The sequence below is a fragment of the Pipistrellus kuhlii genome, unplaced genomic scaffold (assembly GCF_014108245.1).
Source record: "Pipistrellus kuhlii isolate mPipKuh1 unplaced genomic scaffold, mPipKuh1.p scaffold_m20_p_26, whole genome shotgun sequence".
In the NCBI taxonomy this organism is placed as follows: Eukaryota; Metazoa; Chordata; class Mammalia; order Chiroptera; family Vespertilionidae; genus Pipistrellus; species Pipistrellus kuhlii.
The window spans coordinates 4,744,048-4,767,925 of NW_023425525.1; the positions used below are offsets into that span (position 1 = coordinate 4,744,048).

General features: G+C 46.8%; 1 protein-coding gene across 6 annotated transcripts in view; it reads right to left on the reverse strand.

Moving 5' to 3' along the window:
- The window catches only part of OSBPL3 (oxysterol binding protein like 3), a 133,153-nt gene that overhangs the window by 58,526 nt on the left and 50,749 nt on the right, over positions 1-23,878 (reverse strand). For all 6 annotated transcript variants that reach the window (XM_045587203.1, XM_045587201.1, XM_045587202.1 and 3 more), the window contains exon 2: positions 14,083-14,322. In XM_045587203.1, coding sequence (XP_045443159.1) covers positions 14,083-14,178 — 96 coding nt within the window. In that variant the 5' untranslated portion in view covers positions 14,179-14,322. The remainder of the gene's footprint in view (positions 1-14,082; positions 14,323-23,878) is intronic.

The following is a 23,878-nucleotide window of genomic DNA, read 5'->3' on the forward strand; positions in this document are numbered from 1 at the left end:
TGCAGAGTGCTAACACTAGGCCACGGTGCACATCCGCTCAATGCACTCAGTTATGCACAATGCAATGCCGGGGGGATGAGATGCCATTGCATACTTTACAAAACGCGAAGAAAAAAAGAAGCGGATTGAGACCACACCTGTAGCTGAAAGGAAAAGAAGAGTTACATTTCCATCATGTTTCAAGGATTCACATCAGGCCTCCGTTCTCCTGACCTCTTGAGACGCAGGACATTCCTACATCCTTTACCAAGGAGCCAGTGTGGCGAGCAGGGGATTGGATGGGGTTTGTTGGCTCTTAAGGCAAATAAGCCAAAGAGGGTCACATTTATTTGTCCACAATATTCTCTTTTGTCCTTCCGGCATCTTCTACCTGGGCTGGAAAACCCACACCAAAAACCAGACCTAAAGCATGTGAGGCAGCGAAGGCTCTCCGGGGCTGAGGAAGAAGGCGCCCCAGCCAGCTCCTCTGCTGGGCTTGGCACCTAAACCCTGCCCCCCTTTCCTGTCTGTCACATCCTGGGGTGAAACCTGGGCGGCGTCCAGCCAGTGTTCTCAGTGGGGGGCGTGCTGCTCCTGTGAGGCGGGAGTCAGAGGCGTCAGATACCCCCATTGCCTGCCATTTAACAAACACAGAGAACACTGCCTCAGGAAACGCCACGCAGTGAGGTCTGACTGAAACGGTGCATAAATACAAACGTAAACAGTGACGGTATAAAAGGACTGGAGCATGCGTTCCAGCTCCGGGCAGGCTGGAACCTCCCCGGTCTTACTCACTACTCAACAGCACAGAGTAGGCATCAACATGCTGAAAGGATTAATGAGGCAATCACAGCAGTTGAGATTTATTAAGCACCAGGCAGTGTGCGAATCACCACGCTTACAGTATCGCTCTTGATCCTTGCACAATCCTGTGATATTGGGTTTACTAGTACCTTTATTTTTGAACGTGGAACCTGAGGAAGGGTGGATTAGAAAACTTCCCCAGTGCTACAAAGCTGCCCAGGGGGAAAGCCACCCAACTGGAAAGTCTACATTTTTAGTCATTCTGCTCCGTATGCACACGATGTGTTCTACCGCACGCTACACTTGTGAGTTCTGATGATGACTGGAAATAAATGCATGGGGCAGGGAAACAGGTGGGCAAATCAAGGAGGTGGCCAAGATCCTGAAGCAACGGTTAAGAAACACCCCCCCATGGACAAAGATAAGCAAGGTCTGAGACCCTGCTGAGACCTATGTTTCCTGCAATGTAGTCCCACGGTGAGGAGTGAGGGCTGAGGGGAGAGGAGATAGGGGGTGAGGGGAAAGGGGGCACAGAAGTCAGCCATGCCTTTTAATGCTGCCAAGTTTTTGCTCCTGGCCTTTTGTATGTCTGAATGTCTGCTCCATCCACTGCCCAGCGGGGAATTCTCATTCAACCCCAAACTTCTTCCTTAGACAGAATTCCCTCCCTCCTTGGCGCCTATACAACCCTCACTGGCATTGTCCTTCTCCCCACCTAGAATCCAGGATGCGTGGGGACAGGGGGATGGATTGGTTCTCGGGACAGACAAGGCAGAGATGCCAGTTGCTCTTGGCTGAAAGGCCCGGGTGGCAGGGAGTGTCTCCACCTGCTCCTCACATACCCAGTGGCCAGGGCGCAGGGCACGCACCTTGAGCTGAGATGCACAGCACAGGGTGGACTTGGCCCCCGGGGAGAGAAGGCCTGCTGACGTAGCCCAATGTGCTGGGCTGAGTCCCCGCCCTGGGGCTCCGGGCTTACAGCTCACCACGCACAGCAGGTGGAGAGAGAACTATGTCTGCGGGGTGTGGGGGAAGTGGCTTCTAAGGCTTCTGCCGGAGTTAACTGAAGCCAGTCTGGCACTGTCATCTGGCACTAAATTCAGTCTGATTCACTGAATGTCTCCACGGTGCCACATGCTGAAAGCTTCTCTGTGGTTGGGAAGGCAGCTAGGCACTTGCGGCTCATGCCCACGGGCTGGTTCACTTCCCGTATCGCTGAGGGCACTGATCCAGGGCATCCCCCTCCAGCCCAGCTGCTTCCAGGTCATCACTTGTGCGCTTCTCAGAGGCTGGTTCTAGGCACCGCCCTGGCGGCGATGTCAGAAATAGAATGCATGGGGCAGGGAAACTCTTCTGCAGCTGGAGTGTGCGATGGAGGGAAGCTTGATGGCTGCCTCTATCGGCCATGACGTGGGGAATGGGTTGTTCGGATCACTTATTTAGTCCGTTTTTCAGAGTTTTAAACATCACAGAGCGAGACTCAGTGTTAAATCACATGGAGGGTATCATCATTTAACCTGTCTTTAGAGATCAAAGGCATTTGTGATCTTGTAAACCCTCAGGATCATCAATATAATCTTTTATAATTGTACTGTGGACATATGGGAATACTTGTCAAAGTAACTGCAACATGTCAGATCAACTCTGTGCTTATATTTCAATTCTGAGCTTTGCAATTGTTCCTTCCTATCAATCGTTTCTTCCTCAACTAAGGTCTGGTGAGCACCAGTGGTACAAATAAGGCAGCAGTACAAATAAGGGAGCAAGTTCGTTGGGGGAGGGGTGGTAGCACACGCAATCAAACAATGCTTCTTCTGTGCACACCGATCACGGAAGATCTCATCAAAATGCAGATTCCCGTCCGGTGGGTCTGGGCGAGGCCCCGGCTTCTCCGCCTGCACAGCTGAGGCCGCAGCTGCGGGCTGTGGGCCGCCTGGAGCAGCCGCTGTGAGGAGACGGGCTACTTTAGAAATTAGGATTTGACTCGATAGGCTCTGAGGGCAAAACCAGGACTAACAGGCGGGAGTTAGGAGGCCCCGCATTTCAGGACTTCATGAAGGATGGACTGTCCGCCCTGCCTGGTGCGGCTCAGTCGGCTGAGCGCCATCCCATGCACCTGAGGTGCCCGGTCAGGGCACATGCCAGGCCTGCAGGCTCAGGCCCCAGTGGGAGGTGTGCAGGAGGCAGCCGATCAACGTTTCTCTCACCCATGTTTCATTCTCTCTTCTCCTCTAAAATCAATAAAAACATATTGTTAAAAAAAAAAAAAAGGATGGATTGTCTGATTCTCTAGTAATTAGTATGATGAAAAACGACCATTACCCATTTCTTAAGAACTGCCTTCCTTCCAGCGTCTGACAGGCTGTGGAGGGGAGGCTGGGTTATCTCACCGCATGTTGAGATGACATGGACCGAGTGACCACAAAGGAAGTCTCCGGGACAGACTCCTGTGCGTATGCGCCTGGGCCAGAGGTGGGAATGGAGGAGACTTCTGCTCTTCGTTTTATACTCCCAGCGCTGTTCCCTTAATTCCTCTTTATAACCTTTTATTATTATTTTTTTAAATCGTATTTCCTTGGCATTCCAGAGAGCTCTGCCCTTCGGTGTCTGAGCACCGGAGAGAAGCACCGTGCTCAGTGATGCCCACGCCACACTCAGACAGAACACGCCTGCACTCCAATTCCAGGCCTCCGCCTCCTCAAGAGACCTCTCCGCTGCTGGATGGCACTGGCTGATAGCAGTGTTCTCTCTCAGAGCGTGCTCAAGCTATTTTTCAAAACTAATTGAAATTTGCAATCTGAGTAGAGACATATTCCGAATAATTAAAGCAAGCGTGATTTCAAAGCAATAGCAGCAGGAGGCAGAGGGTCAGCATAATAAAGGTCCTTATCCTTGATCCAAATCATCGGTGACCTTTTCCACAGCGCTCTACGAGAAGCGCTGGTTCCCATGAGGACCTAGCAGAAGGTTCGGATCCTGAGTGTCTTTGGATCAAGAAGGAATGGCTTGCCCTAGCCACTCTTTCTCCGTGGTGAGAGTGTCGGCTCGGGCAACGAAGGGTCCCCGGTTCAATTCCTGCTCAAGGACACGTACCTGGTTACAGGTTTGATCCCCTGCTTTAGTTGGGGTGTGTGTGTGGGGGGCAACCAATTGATGTGTCTCTCTCACATCAATGTTTCCCGCTCTCCTTCCCTTCCACTCTCTCTTAAAAAAAAAAAAAATCAATGGAAAAAAGTATTCTTGGGTGAGGATTCACAAAAAATAATAAAGAAAAAAAGAAAGAAAGGAAGAAGGGTTGACTTTCGTTAAGTGGGTTATATTCTAGTCCATAACTGAGCTTCTATTTAATAGGTAATGTCTACTCCAAGGTCTAAGGCTTAGCACCAGGCAGGCACTGGAGATCAGAGAAGTAAAACCCAATGCTGGCCGCCAGGATGTTAGCATACGTTGAAAATAGAGAGAGCCCGAGGATGGAAACTTGTAAACACAGAATGGGAGAGTCACTCCACCTCCTGCAGCTGTCAGGTAGGCACAATGGCCACAGGCAGATCCCCATCAGGGGGAGAACTGGGGCTGGCACCCAGCGGGCAGCAGGGTTTCCAAGAATGCCCCAAACAAGTACCGCAGACTGGTGGCTTAACACCACAGAAATGTAACCCCTGGCTCTGGAGGCCACACTGGCCCCAGAGGCAGGGGAGAATGGGCCGCTGTAACAAAACACCGAGGCGGGAAGCCCAAGATCAAGGTGTTTGTAGATTCGGTTCCTGGTGAGAAGCCACTTCTGAGAGCGTGTAATTGGAGTGGCCTGTAGCTGCCTTTCCTCTGGGTGTTCACGGGGCCTCTCCTCCAAGCGTGAGAGAAGCGGTGTCTTTCCTCTCATGAGGGCACTACGCCCATCTGGGAGATCATCTTCATGACCTCATCTAAAACGAACCTCCAGAAGACCCTTAGGTATTCTCTCTCTCTCTCTCTCTCTTTCTCTCTCTCTCTCTCTCTCTCTCTTTTTCTCTCTCTCTCTCTCTTTCTTTCTCAAATATGTTTTTATTGATTTCAGAGGAAGGGAGAGATAGAAACATCAATGATGGGAGAGAATCACTGATTGGCTGCCTCCTGCATGCCCCTCACTGGGATCAAGCACGCATGTGCCCCAATGGGGAAACGAACCGTGACCTCTTGGTTCATAGGTCAATGCTCAATCACTGGGCCACACTGACCAGGCCGGAAAGCCCTGCCTCTAAATATCATCACACCGAGAGTTAACGCTTCAAAGAATGAATCCAGTGGGGACACAAGCATTCAATTCAAAACAGCATTTGTCTCTTCTGGTTTCTAGTGGCTGTTGTAATTCCTTGGCCTGTAGCCACATCATTCTAATCTTTGCCTCCATCTTCTTATCTTCTCCATGTCTGTAGTCTTCTCCGTGTGTTCTTATAAGAACACTGGCTGTTGAATTTAAGGCTGACCTGGATAATCTAAGATGATCTCCTCATCTAAAGATCCTTAAATTATATCTGCAAAGGCCCTTTTTACCCAATGAGGTAACACTCACAGGTTTCAAGGATTAGGATGTGGAATATCTTTGGGGTGGGAGGGAGACACCATCCAGCTGTGAATGCCAGGAATGTGAATGGGGCCAGAGGAGGTGGTTTCAGTTTATGTGGTTTGCTCATAGGTGCAGAGGGAGACACGGCTAGGGGGCAGGGTGTAGAGGACCTTAGCGATGTCAGATTAGTTTAGGAAAGTCTTTTGTTTTGCCTGTCCTTCTTACACTGACATGTCTTGGCCTTTAATATTTTAATATCATCATATCACTGAAGTAGACTTAGACCAGTGGTTGGCAAACTCATTTAGTCAACAGAGCCAAATATCAACAATACAACGACTGGCATCTTTTTTTGAGAGCCAATTTTTTTTAATTTAAACTATATAGGTAGGTACATTGTTATTAACTTAATTAGGGTACTCCTAAGCTGGCCTTTGCTAAAAACTCCAGGGGCCGCAATTTGCTGACCACTGACTTAGACTTTCCCTCCCTGGGAAAAAACTATTGGTTCAGTTCAGTTCACATCTGCATTATGGCTTCTAGAGAAAATTCCAGTAACTGCACAGCTAGTAAGCTGTGCTCTCCAATAAAAGCATGTGGTCAGGGTTCTGCCTTCCTGTACCCTGCACTATGTCCAATGCCAACCATGAATAAATAAATTTATTTTCTTAAAGCATCCCATATAGTTTCTATCAAGACAGTGTCTCTAAGACCCATCCAATAACGTTTACTATGCTTGTTATTCTGGAATTGCAGGGCAGTATCAGCAGCTCAGCAACTCCCAGAGGAGTTTTAAAAGTTCAATTTCTTGCCCTAGATGGCGTGGCTCAGTAGATAGAGCACTGGACTGTGGACTGAAGGGTCCCAGGTTCAATTTTGGTCAAGGGCACATGCCCGGGTTGTGGGCTTGATCCCCCATTGGGCAGTGCAGAAGGCAGCTGATCAGTGATTCTCTTTCATCACTGATATTTCTATCTCTCTCTCTCCCTTCCTCTCTGAGATCAATAAAAATATAAAAGTTTAGTTTCTTCCTGGTCTTTCGTGTGGAATGTAGCTGACAGCCTATCAATTGTGGACAAAGTAACAAAGACACCTGACAACTCAAATATATCATTTTAGCTGAAGTTTTAGTCTCTTCCCATATCAAATGTTTGCCCCGTGGCCCCTCTCCCTGGCCAGTTCCGCCCTCAATCAGCCCCCACACCCAAATCAGGGGCAGGGCTGGCCAGCCAACCACTCTTGGCTCCTTCCCCTCCACCAGCTTGGTCCTGACCAGCCCCCTTTGGGGCGGCTCTTCCAGACCCCACCAGTGCACGAATTTGTGCACAGGCCTCTAGTAATGTCATAACCATTAGTGTAACCAAAAGGTAGGCAGTAAAATGCCCAGAAAGGTGGAATCTGGAAAACTAAGACAGAAATATATAGCTAATTTTTTCCTTTAGTTCCCACCAGAAAAAAAAAAAAAAAAAAAAAACAGCTGCAGACAATCAGAGTCAGGGATCCGTAGGCTGCTTTACTCATCAATGTTATTCTTGTCCCTGCATTCTCAGAGGCGTTGGCTTCTGGAGGTTTGTTTAAACAACAAACATTTGCACTTAAGGCACATGGGACTTGAATTAACTTCTACGGAAGCTTTCTAACATTTAAAAAAACAAGTGTTCTCCAAATAGAAGGCTGCCTGGTCCCCTACCACTTTATCAGCTGTGTACTTCTAAACAAGGCAGTTAGGATCTCTGGATCATACTCTCTTTCTAAAGCAGAGAAAACAGTACAGCCCTTCCTGGATTGTTCTGAGACTCCACAGGACAGCATTGATACCACGGTGATTAGCTGGTTATTAATAGCAGGAAAGGACCAAGAGGGAGGCCAGCCATCAGGAGCATGGCCATCTGGACAGCTTCACCAGGAGGCTGCAATCACAGTCACCAGCAAGTCCCCACCCATCTCCTGCAGGTCACTGGGGGAGAGGACAGAGAGGAGGCTGGATGCATGTGCAGTGAAGTTGAGGGACCTAGGAGATACACCTATCAATCAAACCTAGGAACAGAAATCATTGGCTAGAAGAGGTGGAGCCAATGAAAATCTGGGAATACATAATCCCCTAAACAAAGGAGCTGTACTCTTGACTCTCTTGCATCCTTGCATTAACCCCGTGTTTCCTCCATGCCATGTGGCCATGCCAACGCGACATGCAATGGACTAACGGGCTACGGCAGGAAACACAAACTAAGCCAGCTTGATGCTAAACTGGACCATGCCCTAACATGGAATGGAAACTCCGGACACAGCTGCACTTCTTCTTTGGTGGGACAGAGGGAAGTAGGAGCGGGGAAACTCAGGGGTGTAATTCCACAGAAATAAAACGATTTCACCCTCCTCCCATGAGAATCTCAGAAAATTCCTTTTCTCAAAATATCGCAAAAAAGCCCACTCCCACGAACAACAGGTGGGGACAAGAAGCTTTCCCCGTGACAGTATGGAAGAATATAATGAGCTATAAGGCTGCTAACGTCTGGTGTCCTGTGCCGACTCCTCTCTGAGCAACCGGGACAGAAGCCAAGACGTCCGACTGTGTCCTGTCAAGTCCCCTCCCGCTGAAAGGAACAGTCCCCACGCGTACTGCCTGAGGGCTCCTGGGACTCCTCTTGGGGAAGGTGAGGCTGGTTTATCCATCACTTATACAGCACTCTCCACGGGCAGGCTCTCTTCCAGCTAAGCAATTTGCAAAACCTTATAAGAAACCAAGTAATGGCTGAAGGTCAGACAACTTATGAACAACCTAAGATCTAAACTCAAGCCATCTGGCCCCTGAGCAAGTTCATACTGATTGCTTTTCCTCTTTTGTGACCATCAAAGAACAATTATGATGAATTATGACATTCCCAAGACCCTCCTCCTTGATTGATCTTTCTCAAGAGTGTTTAGCCCCTGCTTACAAAAGGCAGCTGGTAAATCTGGTGTCTCTGAAGATGTGATGAATTAAAAGAAATAAACAGGACTAAGTATTTGCAATACCCAGATGCTGAAATTATAAACACCTGAGCATTATAGCTTTAATTCACTTTTCTCTTTTTGGCAAATTCTCTCGCATTCAACACCTGAGTCTTGTGAGATCCGGCACCAAGCCCAGCAGCGGGGCTCCCTGGAACGCTGCGTCATCTAACAGCAAACACCCGTGGGTGACCCCGGGAGTCAAAGGCCACCTGAGATTAGCGCAGGGACACGAGGATGATGAGAACAAATTGCATATCTGTAAGGAGACTTACCTGGCAACAGACCTTTCATCTCAAATCCCTTGTAACCATGAACTAAGTACTTGTCCATTATTTTAGCAGGACCCACCTTCTGTTTTCTGACTTATGTAGAAAATGCTAGCAACATAGAAAGGAAAAAAAGAATGGAGACCATGCCCCCTTCACAATCCACAGCCACCCCAGGCATTGACCACTTGTTTGTAGGGATCTGCAACACTGTCCTGTCCTTTGTAGCTCAGATCTCCCTGCCCAGGCTTTTATTATTATTTTTTAAATATATATTTTATTGGTTTTTTTCAGAGAGGAAGGGAGAAGGATAGAGAGCTAGAAACATCAATGAGAGAGAAACATTGACCAGCTGCCTCCTGCACAGCGCCTACCGGGGATGTGCCCGCAACCAATGCACATGCCCTTGACTGGAATTGAACCTGGGACCCCTCAGTCCACAGACCGACTCTCTATCCACTGAGCCAAACCAGTTTCGGCCCCGTCTTTTAATAATAGGCACTTAATAGACATTGATTGAAGAAGTAAAGTTTAGGGCACACAGAACTCTTTCATTAAAGATACAACCTAGTCATGCATCTTTAGCTCAATCTGGCTTCTGAAACATGCTAGTTTCAAAGTTCTAGGAAAGAAATGGAAGGGTGCAGTGGGAAAATACAACAGAAAACTGCAATTGCTTGTATTGTACAAGTTTTGAAATAGTAACTGCCTCTCCCACTTAGATAGCCCTTAGCCTACTTCATATGTCTACAGAGCTTTGTGAATAGTAATTTTCTATCTAGCAATTTCATGCTTCTTCATTCATTAATTTAATCCCCACTTACCAAATGTCTACCATCTGCTAGCCTAGGTACTTCATATTTATTATTTAATTTAGTTCTCAAAAGGAAGCACAATTTTCTAAATTTCACAGCTGAAAAACTGAGATTCAGAGGTTTCATATAACACTAGAGGCCCGAAACACAAAATTCGTGCAAGACTGGGCCTTTGCAACTGCAGGCAGCTGCCTAGATCCCTCCCCCTCAGCCACTGCAGCTGTCTCGATCCCATGGCTGCAGCCCCAGCTTAGTCTGGAAGGACGTCCGGTCTAATTAGCATATTACACTTTTATTATTATAGATAGATGGCAAGGTCACCCAGATAGCAAAGATCAACCTCGAACACTACAAATAATAGGGAATGATGAAGATGGTCAGACCTGTTTCATAGTTTCCAGTAGAGTAGCTCATTCCGAGATTCGGTATACAAAGCCTATCCATGGAGAGGCCTCAGTTCATTTTTTAAGATCCTCACGATACGTCACTGGAGTGAGGAAGCTGAGGAAGCTGTGAGTTTCTTGTTCACATTCCGCACGTATACCTGGCCATCCATTCTCACTTCCCCTAATGGGGGGATACTTGCTGCTGGCATTCAGTCCACTAATTTGCATCTGCCATGTGCTAAAAAGATGTGAAAGCTAAAAAGATGTGTAACTAGAACCCAGGACTCAAGCTCTATCTACTCTTTCAACCAATTAATGAATCAGAGAATTATCCACGTGGGGAGAGAAGAGGGCAGGGTTAAGCATGGCATTAGACATGCTTAAGGTTCCAAAGAGAACATTTGTGAAGGCGTCTCAGATCCTGTCTGGGAGCCTGGAAGAATTGGGGTCCCCTCTTCCTCTGTTCCTATTCTGTCCTGAATAGACTCTAACCAACCTTTCATGCCCACCACTCGACAATGTCACGGATGACCTCCACAACCAACAGTCATTCACAGGCTTCCTTTTATCTGACCTGTCAGCAGCCATTTAAAAGTAAATTAATTAAAGTCTTGCAAGTCACATGGATTGCATGTACCTTGGAAATGACTAACAGTGAGCACCTATTATTTTTATAAAAGATCCTTTTTTAAAGTGTTAAAGCGATAAGTGAAGACTCTTCTCAAGAAAAATCATCAAATTCAAGAGGAAAGAAAATTCCTCATATATGAATCAGTCTAGCTTAACGAGATAGCTGAGTCAAAGCCTGGGAGGAGGAAAAACACTCAAGCAAAGATCAACCTCGAGCACTACAGATAATAGGGAACGATGAGGACGGTCAGAAGGGACCAGCAGCCTATTCTGTGTGGAAGCTGGCTTCCTCTCGTTGGGGATTTCCTGCAAGAAGCACGGATTCCTATCCAGTAAAGCACTGGATCTGAAGGATAGTCCACTTCAAAGAGCTCCATTTCTTTTTCGGGGTGTCGGGGGGCTTGAAACAAGGCCGTCTTATGGATAGAGAACTGAGGCAAACTTCACTTGTCGGACTTCCCACCACCAGCAAAATATAGAGACTATGGCAGATATTTTTCTTTTTTCCCCAGAGATTTCTTAATACCAACCCTCTAATATCACTACGGGGTCACACATGTGGCACCTGTGCTCCCACTCAGCCTGCCTGTGCCCACGAAATCATAGCTAAAAACATGGCACTCTTTTCCAGTGCCCCAGGCTCAACCACAGAGCCCTTCTCAACACAGTGCCCTTAGCAGCTACTGCCAATGGGTAGGTGCTGGCCTGGGTGCAGGGAGGAAGAAAGAGGTGAAAGACAATGCATTCCCATGCCACAGAGGAAAAACAAGTCTTTATGTTTATAAAGCAAAATCACTTGCGCACTGAAGTAGTAGATACTAAATATACAATAAAAGATGGGCAATTGATGAATAGGAGAAAGACCAACCATTCCAAGTCAGAATACTTGGAGGCATCAAACACATTTCTCTCTCTCTTTTTTTTTTTTAGGATGTAATCTCAGAAAAAGCTCAATGAAAACCAAATCAATCTATATCAAATAGCTACCAAACAAATAATTTCTGTGTATTCAATCCCAGAATTTCAATCCCTAAAGTGTTATAAGCTCTGGCTTAAATGAATCATGTTCTCGCCCTTTATCCAGGGGAAATCTGCGTTTGGTTCTAAGCCCAACCAAATTTGGCGAAGGGAGAGAAACACTCACCCAGAAAGCTGCCAAAGGGGTGGACACAGCTACCCTCTCAAAAATGGAATTCCCAGGAGCCATTGGGCATCAGTCAAGGACTACTTTTAGTCATTTTTAAACCCCAGCTGAAAGGGATGACTGCTGAAAAAAATTCTTCTCCCTAACCCTCGGGAGAGATCTTGGAGGGCTCCCAATGTCAGGCCAGTGGCAAAATCTAATCGTCTAGGACAGTGATTTTAAAACTCTCACTTATGGTAAGCATAAATTAATTACTAAAATTCTGCGGCACACCAAAAAATAATTTTTCCAGATCTGACAAAAAAAGATACAGTTTTGATTGATTTACAAATTATTATAACAACAACAGCAGCAACAACCTATTCTGTTTGGTCCAAAGTGACTTTTTTAAAAATCTGGTGCCCATACTTGTATATAAGGATTTCTGGTACTCAGAATTAACCAATCAGATGCAAACTTATTATGCAACGTGACCAATAAGATGCAATTCTCTTATACGACCTATACACTGAGTGGCCAGATTATTATGACTTCTGAGCACATAATAATCTGGCCACTCAGTGTGTGTGTGTGTGTGTGTGTGTGTGTATTTGAGGCCTGGTACATTAATTCATGCATGGGTAGGGTCCAGCCAGCCTGGCCAGGGGGATGCGACATGGCCAGCCTGCTTGGTGGTAGAACTCCTGGTCGAGGAGACAATTTGCATGTTAGCCTTTTATTATACAGGATATACACTGAGTGGCCAGATTATTATGCGTTCAGAGATCATAATAATCTGGCCACTCAGTGTATATTAATGGCTCAAGACAGGGCATTCATACTGGAGCACTACTATTGTGTCATTTTCTTATTTGACAATCTAAGGGGGAAAAGGCCAGTGCCCCTGACTAAATATTCAGGTACAAACATTCTTGCAGCCCATCGGCTGGTCTGGAATCACAGATGCTAAAGAAAGGAGGCAGTATCGTGAGGTGGTAAGCTCCCTGTCCCGGGCAACATTCGAATGGAGAGGCTCATGCTGATGAGTCACAAATGTGAGAATGTGTCATAAATGTGTGATGTGTCATAAAGGCGTGGACGTGCCTGGAGTGGGAGGCTGCTGGATTGTTGCTTCCAAATCTAGAACCAAGACCCCTGGGCCAGTTCTTAGGCCGTCGCTTCTCACGGGGGATCGACAAAGCCAACAGAGGCAGCCAACACTGAAAAGGCTCAGAGGTCACTTTGCTGGAAGCCCAGAGTGTTCGGACAGCCCTCCCTCTCTCGACTAAACGGAAGGTGGGAGAATTACAATGATTCCTGTGCATTTATTGTACTGATCTAAAACCAGCAAAGCCTGCCAATCAGGATTTATGAGAAAGGAAACCAAAAAGGCAACATATAATTAGCTGACAGTTATTTAGGAGTTAATTATTCAGTCCTTTGTTTCACTTCTTTTTCAATTTTACCACTCTGTTGATTTGATTTCCTCATCCATTAGTGAAATAGAGCAGGTGGGACCTAAGGGCAGCCTGTGGTTGGGAACCCAAGGTTCAGTAAAGGGAAGGAAGAGGCAGATGGGAGGATATTATAATTACTGGGAAAGTGATTGATTTTTTTTGTGTTGGTTAGTAGGGTATAAATGGAAGTGTGGGCTCTGGAGTCAAACAGACTGGGCTTTGGTTTCTGGCTCTGCCACTTACTAGTACTAGCTGTGTGTCTTTAATAACTCAGCTGGTCTGACTCAGCTTCTGCGTGGAGAACAAGGGGATATTAATATCTGTGTTGGAGGACAGTTACAAGGACTGAGTAAAATAATCCAAAGAGCCAAATACAGCTCTTCCCACCTGGTAGGCACTCAAGCTGCATTATTAAGTCACCTAAAATGGATTCTTCTCATATAATTAAGACAGGGATAAAAGCAAGTGCTCTTAAACTAAGAAGGAAGCTTTCCCAAGTAAATACACACACTTTAATCTACAAACTGCCTGATTTAAATTTGCATCTTAAAAGTTGCATTAGTTGTGTGCCTCATCAGGGCACCTCAAAACCCCAAACTAAGAGGAGGAATCTGCAGATCTCTCTGTAGCTCCTGCTGGGTGGCCTCAGGCAGGGGTTGACTTTGCACCTCCTTGGAGATCCAAGAGCCAGTTCACCCAGAGGTCATAGTGAGATTATCCAGATTTCAACTCTTCACATCCATAAGAGACACACTCAGGGGGCAGATTCAGTAAGCGCCAAAGCCCACTGAAGCAAGGCTTGCCCCATAAGGGTGTTTCCAACACAGCAGTTCTCCCATTGTAGACACAGCTGGTCCTCACAGCCAATTGGTCTGGCGGTCAATACCACCCAGTGACACCAACAGCAATCAAGGCTTAACTACAAGAAGCCTATGCACACAGCCCACAAAGGGGTGCACCTAGAGTGTCCACCTCAGGTGACTGGGGAGGCTGAGCCACTGGGCCTTATAGAACACCTAGTGCACACACGCACACACACAAACACACACACACCCAAAAAAAAGTTGTATTAGTTAAAACTTTACCTGCCGACTTCCCTGCTTGGAGGAGCAGGTGCTCGGGCTCCTGGAAGGGGAGACCAATTTTGGGGACAGCCCAAGGTTCTTCTCATCGCTCATCATGAGCAGCAGGTCACGTGGCCTCGATGCAGTCAAAATGCCATCGGAAGACAGTAGAATAGAGAGTATGGAAGTCTCAAACAGGCAGGTGGCTCAGCTCTTATCCAGTATGCTTCAAAAGCATTTTGGATGACCCAGAAGAAATTCCTAAAATCAAAAGGAAAAAAAGAATCAGAGAGCAGTCAGAGGCACCAGGCATTGTCCATAATTAGCCACTTGTCTGCGAGTGGTTTATCTGCAGGGCAGAGTACAGAGCCACGAGGCTCAGCTCACAAGGGCCGTGAGGAAAAGGTGCTTTACAACGTCCTCTTCCTGGGAATTACGTGTAGGGGGTTTTGTAGCTTTGCAATATGACAGGCTTAGGAACACGGCAGAGTAAAAACATCTGCGTCCAGAAACACTCAAAACCAGTCCTATAAAACTAGCCCAAACCACCAGGAGACAGCACTTCATACCCACTATGGTAGCTATAATAAAATGAAAAAGGCAGAAAATAACAAGTTTACTTTTTTGTTAATCCTCACCCAAGGATATTTTTCCATTGAATTTTACAGAGTGGAAGGGATGGGGAGAGACAGAAAGAGAGAAACATCAATGTGAGAGAGACACCTCTTACAAACACGTTGCACTAACTGATGGGTGTCTCACGCACACACCCCAGAGGTACATGCCCTTGACAGGAATCAAACCTGGGACCCTTTAGTCTGCTCTACCCACTGAGCCAAACCGGCCAGGGCAGAAAATAACAAGTTATAAAAGAAAGTGAAACCTCAGGTGAGGGGTGTTAAATGGGCAGCCAGAGCTTAAAACAGTTTGGCAGTTTTTTGTTTTTTTTTAAAGCTAAATATAGAATTATTATCATATGATCCAACAATTTCACTACTAGGTATTTACCCAAAAGAATTTAAAACAGGTATTCAAACAAAAACTTGTACAAGAATGTTCATAGCAATGCTACTCCCAACAGCCAAAGGTAGAAACAAACCAGATGAACATCAACTGGTGAATGGATAAACTTCATATGGTATATGCCAGTGGTCGGCAAACTCATTAGTCAACAGAGCCAAATATCAACAGTACAACGATTGAAATTTCTTTTGAGAGCCAAATGTTTTAAACTTAAACTATATAGGAAGGGACATTGTTATTAACTTAATTAGGGTGCTCCTAAGCTGGCCTTTGCTAAAAACTCAAGGGGCCAAAGAGCTGCATGTGGCTCATGAGCCACAATTTGCCGACCACAGGTATATGCTATGGTCTGAAAGTCTGTGTCCCCCCAAAATTCATACGTTAAAATCCTAATGCCCACGGTGATGCTCTTAGGAGGTGAGGCGGGCCGTGGTGAGGTGCTCATGTCTGGAGGGCAGAACCCTCAGGAATGGAATCCATGCCCTTCTAAGAGAAACCACACAAGCTCCCTCGCCCCTCCCCCGTGTGAGGACACAGGATTAATCTGCAGCACTCGGCCCCTGCTGGCACCCTCATCTTGAACTTTCAGCCTCCAGAACAGTGAGGTGTAGATTTCTGTTGCTTACAAGCTTCCCAGCCTGCGGTATTTTGTGGCAGCAGCCCGCAGAGACAAAGACAGTAGATCCATACAACAAGATGTTATGCAGGAATTAAAAGGCATGAAGTCCTGAATCATGCTGTACCATGGATGTACCTTGAAAATGTTACACTAAGTGAAAGCAGCTGGAAACAAAAGACCATGTGCTGCAAGCATCTGTTCGTATAGACTCTCCAGAGTGGCCAAATCCCTAGGGACAGGGCCATTCGTGGTCGCCAGGGCTGGGGGCGTGGGGAACGGATGTGACTGTCATCCTCTGGCTTTTCTCTCAGGGTGATAAGATGCTCTGGAACCAGGTGACGGTGACAGCTGCACAACATTGTGAATGTAGTAAATGTCACTGAATTACAATACTTAAAAACCGTCTGAGGGTGAATTTTATGTCATGTGTATTTTATTACAATTTTACAAAATCTTCTTTAGGGGGTGCAAGTGGGATGGGAAATAATTTCCACCACAGGTTTGTGGGGATGTCATCTTAAAAAAAACTATTACACGATGTGTGACAGAAACCAAGGGGCAAAGCAAGATTTTCCCATATCACTTCTTAGTATGTTAGTAATTAAAACAATGATCACTTGATGGTTTTCCACACCTATTGTCTTACTTAATCGACATTCTGGCATGAAAGCATTATCTCTCTTTTAGAGAGGAAAAAAACTGGAAAACGGAGTCTCTGAAAAGTGGGGTACGTTGCCTGATCACACAGCAGGTAAGAGAGGAGTCCGGTTAGCTCCAGGCCAGTAACGCCGGCGCTGGGCACCAGCATCCTTACAACCAGGCAGGCAATGGCAGCTCTGCACCTGCTCTGGGACCTAAGAGACCTGAGGAGCTGGACCAGAAGCATTCAGAGACAGCTCCGCCGGTGCGGCTCAGAGGGTGAGCATCGACCTATGAACCAGGAGGCCACAGTTCAATTCCTGATCAGGGCATGTGCCTGGGGTTGCGGGCTCGATCCCCAAAGTGGGACGTGCAGGAGGCAGCCCATCAACGATCCTCTCTCATCACTGTTGTTTCCATCTCTCTCTCTCTTCCTCTCTCTGAAATCAATAAAAACACATAAAAATATTTTTAAAAAGAAGAAAACAAGCTGTGCATTTATATAATGGAATGATACTCAGCTGGAAAAAAGGAAAAAAGGAGGAAAAAAAGACTCGGAGAGAGCACCATCCCCCTGGTTTGAAGAGGCAGCCGCGCCCCGTTCCTTTCCATGGACAGCACCAACCTCCGGACAGCAAGTCTGCGGTGGGGAAGGGGGTCGACCAGGACCGGGACAGGGACACCCTTAGAGGCAACCGGGCTGCCACCTGCCACCCCTGCAGCGTTTTGGGGGGTGAACCACTGCCTTCATCCCCAGCCCCGAGATAAGGGTGATTAGTGTGTTTGGATTGGGCTTCAGAAGGCCAGGCTTTGATTGGACAAACTAGTTTCAAATAAATTCTACAACTTTCCCAAGCATATTAACCATAACAAACAATTTCTATCTAACCCATTCAGTTCTTAGTGTTCACATAGTGTATTTTAAAAGAAGGGTGTTATACAATTGTCCAGGAACCAGCTAGATATTGTATCAAACTCTTGGTTAATTATTAAATATTCCAATCTCTGCCTTTCAGTAACACTTAGTTCTTAAAAAACAAAACACACACACAAAAAATATGCTAAAGCTGTAAATTAAAACCAAGACAATGAGAGGGAGGAAACTCTTACAGAAAATAAAATTAAAGAAGCTGCAGCCATAGAGCTCGATTCCCATGTTGCGTGCACAGAGAGCCCCCAAAACCTGTGTTTATCACGGATCGTATCCCACAATGGGCAGGCTCTTCAGAAGCGAGCTTCTTTACGGGGCATGACTGACGGTGCCGGAAGTGAAAGGCAACTGCCCAGGTGAAAGATGTTATTCATGTATTAATAACGGTACTGGCTGTTGCTGTTTGATGAAGATTCGGGGGGAGAGGGGTGGGGGGACACACACTGATGGGAACCCCAAATTATGAGACGAGGGGGCCGCCATTACTATGACAACAGATTCCACAGTGGTTTTGGATACCCACAACGTTTTTCTGTGTCTGTGTTTTTTTTAAGGCTGAGGTTCTGACAGTGAGTATGGGACGAGGTGGCGTGTGACATGTGAAGAAGGAAAAGAAAGAGCAGTAAAAATGAGAGTCACAGGAATCCTGAAGCTGAGAAATCAGAAGCACCTGACCCTGTGAAAGGGTCACCTTGACCTTTGAACTCTGCCAAATTTCACTTCTCGGGCAACCACTGCCAAGGCCCGGGCTGCGAGTAGGCCAAGTACACTCCTCTGGATGGGTGCTTAGTGGTGAGGCGTCTGAAGAGCCATGGTCCCTCTTCAGGGAAAAGAAAGGCTGGGAATCCACAGCCCCACCTCCACCCCCCACATCCGTTCTGGGAGAGTCTGGAATTATTGCCTAGGAAGAGAGATCTGTTTCATTCCCAGACCCTTCCTGCCTACCCTCAGCAGATATTCTGTAACACTCCCAAAGGTGGCTTAAAGGCCAGAAGAAGTCAAATTCTGGGGAAGGATTTGCTTAAGATGGCAGAATGAGAATGAAGACAGCAGTGGCCCCAAGAGTACAGCCCACGTACATGAGGCAGCTATTGCTTCCCACCCAGAGAGGCTGTGGACAGACCTGGACGGAGTCCCCAAACGGAGGGCCTGGACAAGGGACGTCACACCGAAGCCTGGTGCCTCCCACTCCGCCTCACTGACTTCCTGGTGCTGACCGAGGGAAACGGGGAGAGAGAGGCCTGAAGGGAGACAGCCACCGTCCAGGGGCCAGGCCGCCAGCTCGGGGGTGTTTGAGATGCTGAGCTGGGTGCCAATGAGGACCCTGGAGTGATGCCACCCTTCCCGGGGCCCTTCCATGGAAAACCTCTAACTCAAGGGGTTCACTGGTTTGAACAATAGTTTCCCTGCTCGCTGAAACCAGTTTGGCTCGGTGGATACAGCATCGGCCTGTGAACTGAAAGGTCCCAGGTTCAATTCTGGTCAAGGGCATGTATCTTGGTTGCAGGCATATCCCCAGTGGGAGGTGTGCAGGAGGCAGCTGATCGATGTCTCTCTCTCATTGATTTTCAAACTTTCTATCCCTCTCCCTTCTTCTCTGTAAAAAATCAATAAAATATATATTTTTAAAAAATAGTTCCCCTGCTCATCCACGGTGAACAATTTAAGGACAAACATTTATTTTCACTGAGGCGTGTGGCAAAGTGAACAACCTTTAGGGGCACAGACAGCTCTATGCCATTTTACATGCACAAATACTGGCGCCACCACCACCCAGATCAAGAAATGGGCCATTTGCTGCCTCCCCAGGTCCCTGGCCATTGGTAGGTCAGACCTCCTTAAGCCTCTTGGGCAAGTATTTGTCCACGAGCCTCAAACCGGAGCTGGGACGTCTCCAAGCCGACAGGACAGCCTTTTCCTTACACAAGTGTCTGATGTGTGACAGATTCTGCCTGGTCCTGCTTTCATATCAACAAACTACCTGGTAGCCAAACCCAACAGGTGAGTAAAGCCCGAAGCACTTAGGCCACATCTAAAGGGCCCTGCTGTGCCCTGGGGGAGCAGGGCCTCTACCCCCACGGCCACTCAGCTCGAAGCTGAGGGGCCAGGCCAGGGTGAGAACCGTGTTCCAGCCACAAGCCCCCAGGCCATCCGGGCTTCCGCCAGGGAGAAGGGAACTCTGGTTTCTGCCGAGAACGGCAACGAATGAATGACCGCGGCCCCGCCAAGCATGTGGGCAACGAGGCTGGTGTGGAGACTTCCTTTAGAAACGTTCACTTCGAAAAGGAGGCACACTTTGGGAAATGATGCCAAGGAGACGTACATGGCATGTATGTGCCTGCCAAGGAAGGAACCGGGCTTACCTTTGAATTGGTGCTCCCTAACTATAAACTGCGCTTCTTGACGCAAGTATTAGCCTCTCTGACTGTCAGTGTTTCGTGGAGGAAATGAGGAACTGTGAGGATGGAATAAAGATACAGTGTCTGACTTGAACAGAGCAGATACTCAGCAGATGTTATTTCCATTTAGTCCTCTCCTGGCCTCCTGCACAGGGCATATGCAGCAAAGATAAGAGCCTGTCCTTCTCCTACAAGGGAAACTATATAAGGACCCTCTAGGGCACATGTGTCAAACACAAGGCCCGCGGGCCAAATCCGTCCCGCCAGGCCTTGCAATGTGGCCCGCACCGCGCTGTCATCACTGCACTCCTCTGCGTTTCCATCACAATGACAGTTTATGACTGTTCAGTAAACCATTCGGCCCACGATTTAGGCTGAATTTTAGATTTTGGCCCCTTCTCTGATTGAGTTCGACACCCCTACTCTAGGGTTTTAAAATATTTTTTTCCCCAGCAGATTAACATTTCCCCAAATCCGTAACACAACTGGGAACAGATTTTTAAATAATCCAAGGAGCGTGCTTGCTTTGGAACAAGACAGTAATGCTGAACTATAAAAGCCACATTACTCATCACCAGTGGCTGTTCAAAAAAGGAACTTAATATGAACTAGTACGTTTGAAACTGGGAACTCTGTAATCACCCAAAGGAATCATACTGGGAGCCTTACTGAGGAGAACAGACCAAGGCACTAAGATCTTCTCCGCAGCTTATGTCAATTTGTTTATGAATTAGCATTTCTGGTCCAAATTTGCCAACCCAATATAAATCCCCACCACTGTGTGGTCAGAACTAATTTCTCCAAATGTCCAGGCCCATCTTTTCTTCACATGGGCCTCCTGGACCCTTCATTACAATGCAGCTTTTGGAAGCTTAGCTTTAGATCAACTGACTCAGAATATCTAGGATGGGCCTGACAGGATGAGCTCTCCTGCAATTGCACTGCTCTGCCAGGTCCTGGCTGGTTTTTCTGTGTGGAGCACCCTCCTCGCCCGGTTTTTCACCACCATCCGTGGAACTTCCCGCCACCCTCCAAACAGCACTTCCTGTGTCACCTCTGCCATGAAACCGTTTCTGGAACCGCCCAACCCTCAGCTTTCTTTCCCCATTGATGCCCTGCTCTGGTTTTGTGCTCTCTGAAAGTAAGCCGTGAGCTTCCTGCACTCTGACTCACTCTTCAGACCCTGACCACTGGGTGTTACGTTTGTCCGCATCTCAGGCGCTGCATTTCACTCATCTTCACATCCTGTGGCAAAGCGGCTGGTAAGGACACTTGTTAGCCAGACTGAATGGCTTTCATTAATCTGAGTTAACAGGGAAAAACGTTCTCCGTGTGAGCACATTTCTGTATTTCATGGGAGCCTTTCTCCTTTCCTCTTGATGGGAATCATGTGGGATCATATTTCAGAGATTTTAGCTATCCTTTCCTTTTGAGATCACCTTACCATTTTGTCTTAGGCCACAAGAGAGTTCATTTCTTTCTCTTGTCTGGACTGTTGAAATTTTTCTAGAATGCACGGCTTCTTCTGAATCAGGTTAGCAAATCTCCTGACAAACATACTTGCCCTCAAACATGTCAAGAACCCACTCCACAAACCAAGCCCTGTTTGTAAACACTCTCTGTGCTACAGTTGATTCTGAGACACAGTGAGGGTGGGGAACCGTTGCCCTAAGTCTTGCATGCACCCAGAGATGATAGGAAGATTTACTCCGGAGAACTGCCCTCCTTTCATTTTAGTATTTAATTTCATTCAAGTATCTACTTCTACTGCATCTAAATTTCATCCAATTAAAATGCAAAGAGGACGTGACTGAGCAGTTTAAAGGGTAAGGAGAGAGCATCCCCCCAAGAACGGTAAAGAACAGCTTGTGGTTTGCATTTTGTCAGTGGGTGTTGTCAGCCTCCTCACCTGACGGGAGGCTGGCGGAAGCAGGGTACAATTTTAGCAACTAGCAACCGCAGAGCGCATTTCAATTACTTATCTAAAAAGGCTATCAGTTGAGTCACTGTGAAATATGAAGATGAACTTTAAAAACTTCCCATTTCCCATAAAAACTCTACTAGCTGGCCTTTTCAGAAATGTAAACATTAAGCTAAGAATGAATAAAGCTCCATAAGCGCTCACTGAACATTCTCAAATAACAAGAAACTAAACACCTAAAGGTTAATGTTTCAAGTGTACACACTTGGAGTTTGTCACTAAAAAGCACCCTAGGACAGAGGATCTAAGCGTAAATACATCCTATAAAGTGAATTTCCTGAGATATATTTTGGGGACGTCCTTCTCAAACAAGGCTTGGCAAAAGGCGGGGAGAAAGCAAGGAATCACTACTTTAGTGAGTGCAGGTGCGGGGGACGGGTACAAGAGCGCCCCCTCACTCCCAGGGAAGGCCTGCTGCAGGGAAATGGACATACAACACTTTTAAGCTATGCAAGCTGAAAAAACGTATAAGAAAAAGACAGAGAACACAGGCTAAAGTAGTAGGTTTTTTGCTAGACTAGCGCTCAAAAGGCAAGAAAAATGTAAACACACCTCTGTTGCTAACACCCACAATACAATGGTCATTCTCTCCCTCCAGTAGGGCAGATGGAATAGAAGCAGTTTGGAGACTGTCTTATTCTGTTTTTGTTTTATCAATTTCCTAAAACTGGCATAGAACCTGGCACATGGCAAGTTATTTATCAAATCGGTGACCTGTATTCCCTCCTTTTTAGATTAGCTACAACAAGATTTTTACTAAAACTTATTTAATCTCAAATAGGGGGAAAAATATTCTAAAATATCCATTTATCAAACTTAAAAATTTTATAGAAAGATGGATTCTAATTGTGTAGAAGGTTGCATGAAATGAGAATAGCACAAACGAGTAATAATAGAGATTACATATAAGAAAACCTAAGTCAAAATGGGAGGTGTCAATAATGTTACCCAAAGTCTAGCTGGATTAGGTCGGACTTGGCAGAGGGCTCCCTGGGCAGCAAACCTAACCTCCCTCCCTTAGACAGTCACTTACAGAGGCACACAGGGCAGTGTAAGGGCCAGGTAGCTCACCACGGTGTGTGACAGTGACAGTCCACAAAAGGGATGCAGAAACCTAAAACCAGGCCCAAACGTGAAGAACCCTTTAACAAAACCTCAAAATGTCTCACATGTCATTTGGCATTTATCTGCAACAGCCTCAGCAGTGGTGACAGTGCGCTCTCAATGGGTACCTGAGCTGCAGAGACATTGTCTTACTAAGGCCTGAGGGTCCGTCAGTGCACGTACACCTAGGACAGATGCCAGGACTTCTCATCAAGAACACACACCCGGAAGGGGAAGTGGGAAGTAAAAGTCCTAAGCAAGTACATCCAAATATTGTGAAATAGCAGTTTTATTATTAAACTCTGGAGCCCGAATCCCGAGAACCACTCAGTCCTCCGGTGAGAACACGGCCCTGGCCAGAGAGCTGTCTGGCCGATCCTGCAGTGCAGAGATGTGGTCTGGGCCGTACACCAGAGTCCCGAGGGCGAATATGTTAATATGGAGACCAGTGCTTCACCATGGCAGCGCAGCTATGACTGAGAGCAGGAGGAGGGAGGGGAAAAGACAGGAGGCCGACTCACCGGGGCTGTAACGATCATGAAATGAAAGGCCAGCATAGAAATCAGAGCCACCCAATAGGACGTTAGGTGCCCTCTGACTCCGCAGCCTCTAGCCACATGTGGATACGGAGCCCTTCAAATGTGTCCAGCGCTGCCCGTCCGGCGTGGCCCAGTGGTTGAGCGTCCACCTATGAACCAGGAGGTCACGGTTTGATTCCTGGTCGGGGCACATGCCCAGGTTGCAGGCTCCATCTCCAGTAAGGGACAGCCAATCAATGATTCTCAATCATTGATGTTTCTATTTCTCCCTCTCCCTCCCTCTCTGAAATCAATAAAAACATACTTAAAAACAAATAATAACAAAACAAATGTGGCAGTGCAGCTAAGAAACTGAACTTTAAATTGAACTTAATTTTTTTTTTAAATATATTTCTTTATTGATTTCAGAGAGGAAGGGAGAAAGAGAGAGAGAGAGAGAGAGAGAGAGAGAGAGAATCTTGGATCGGCTGTCTCTTGCGCACCCCCTCCTGGGGATCAAGCCTGCAACCCGGGCATGTGCCCTTGGCTGGAATCGAACCTGGGACCCTTCAGTCCACAGGCCGACACTCTATCCACTGAGCC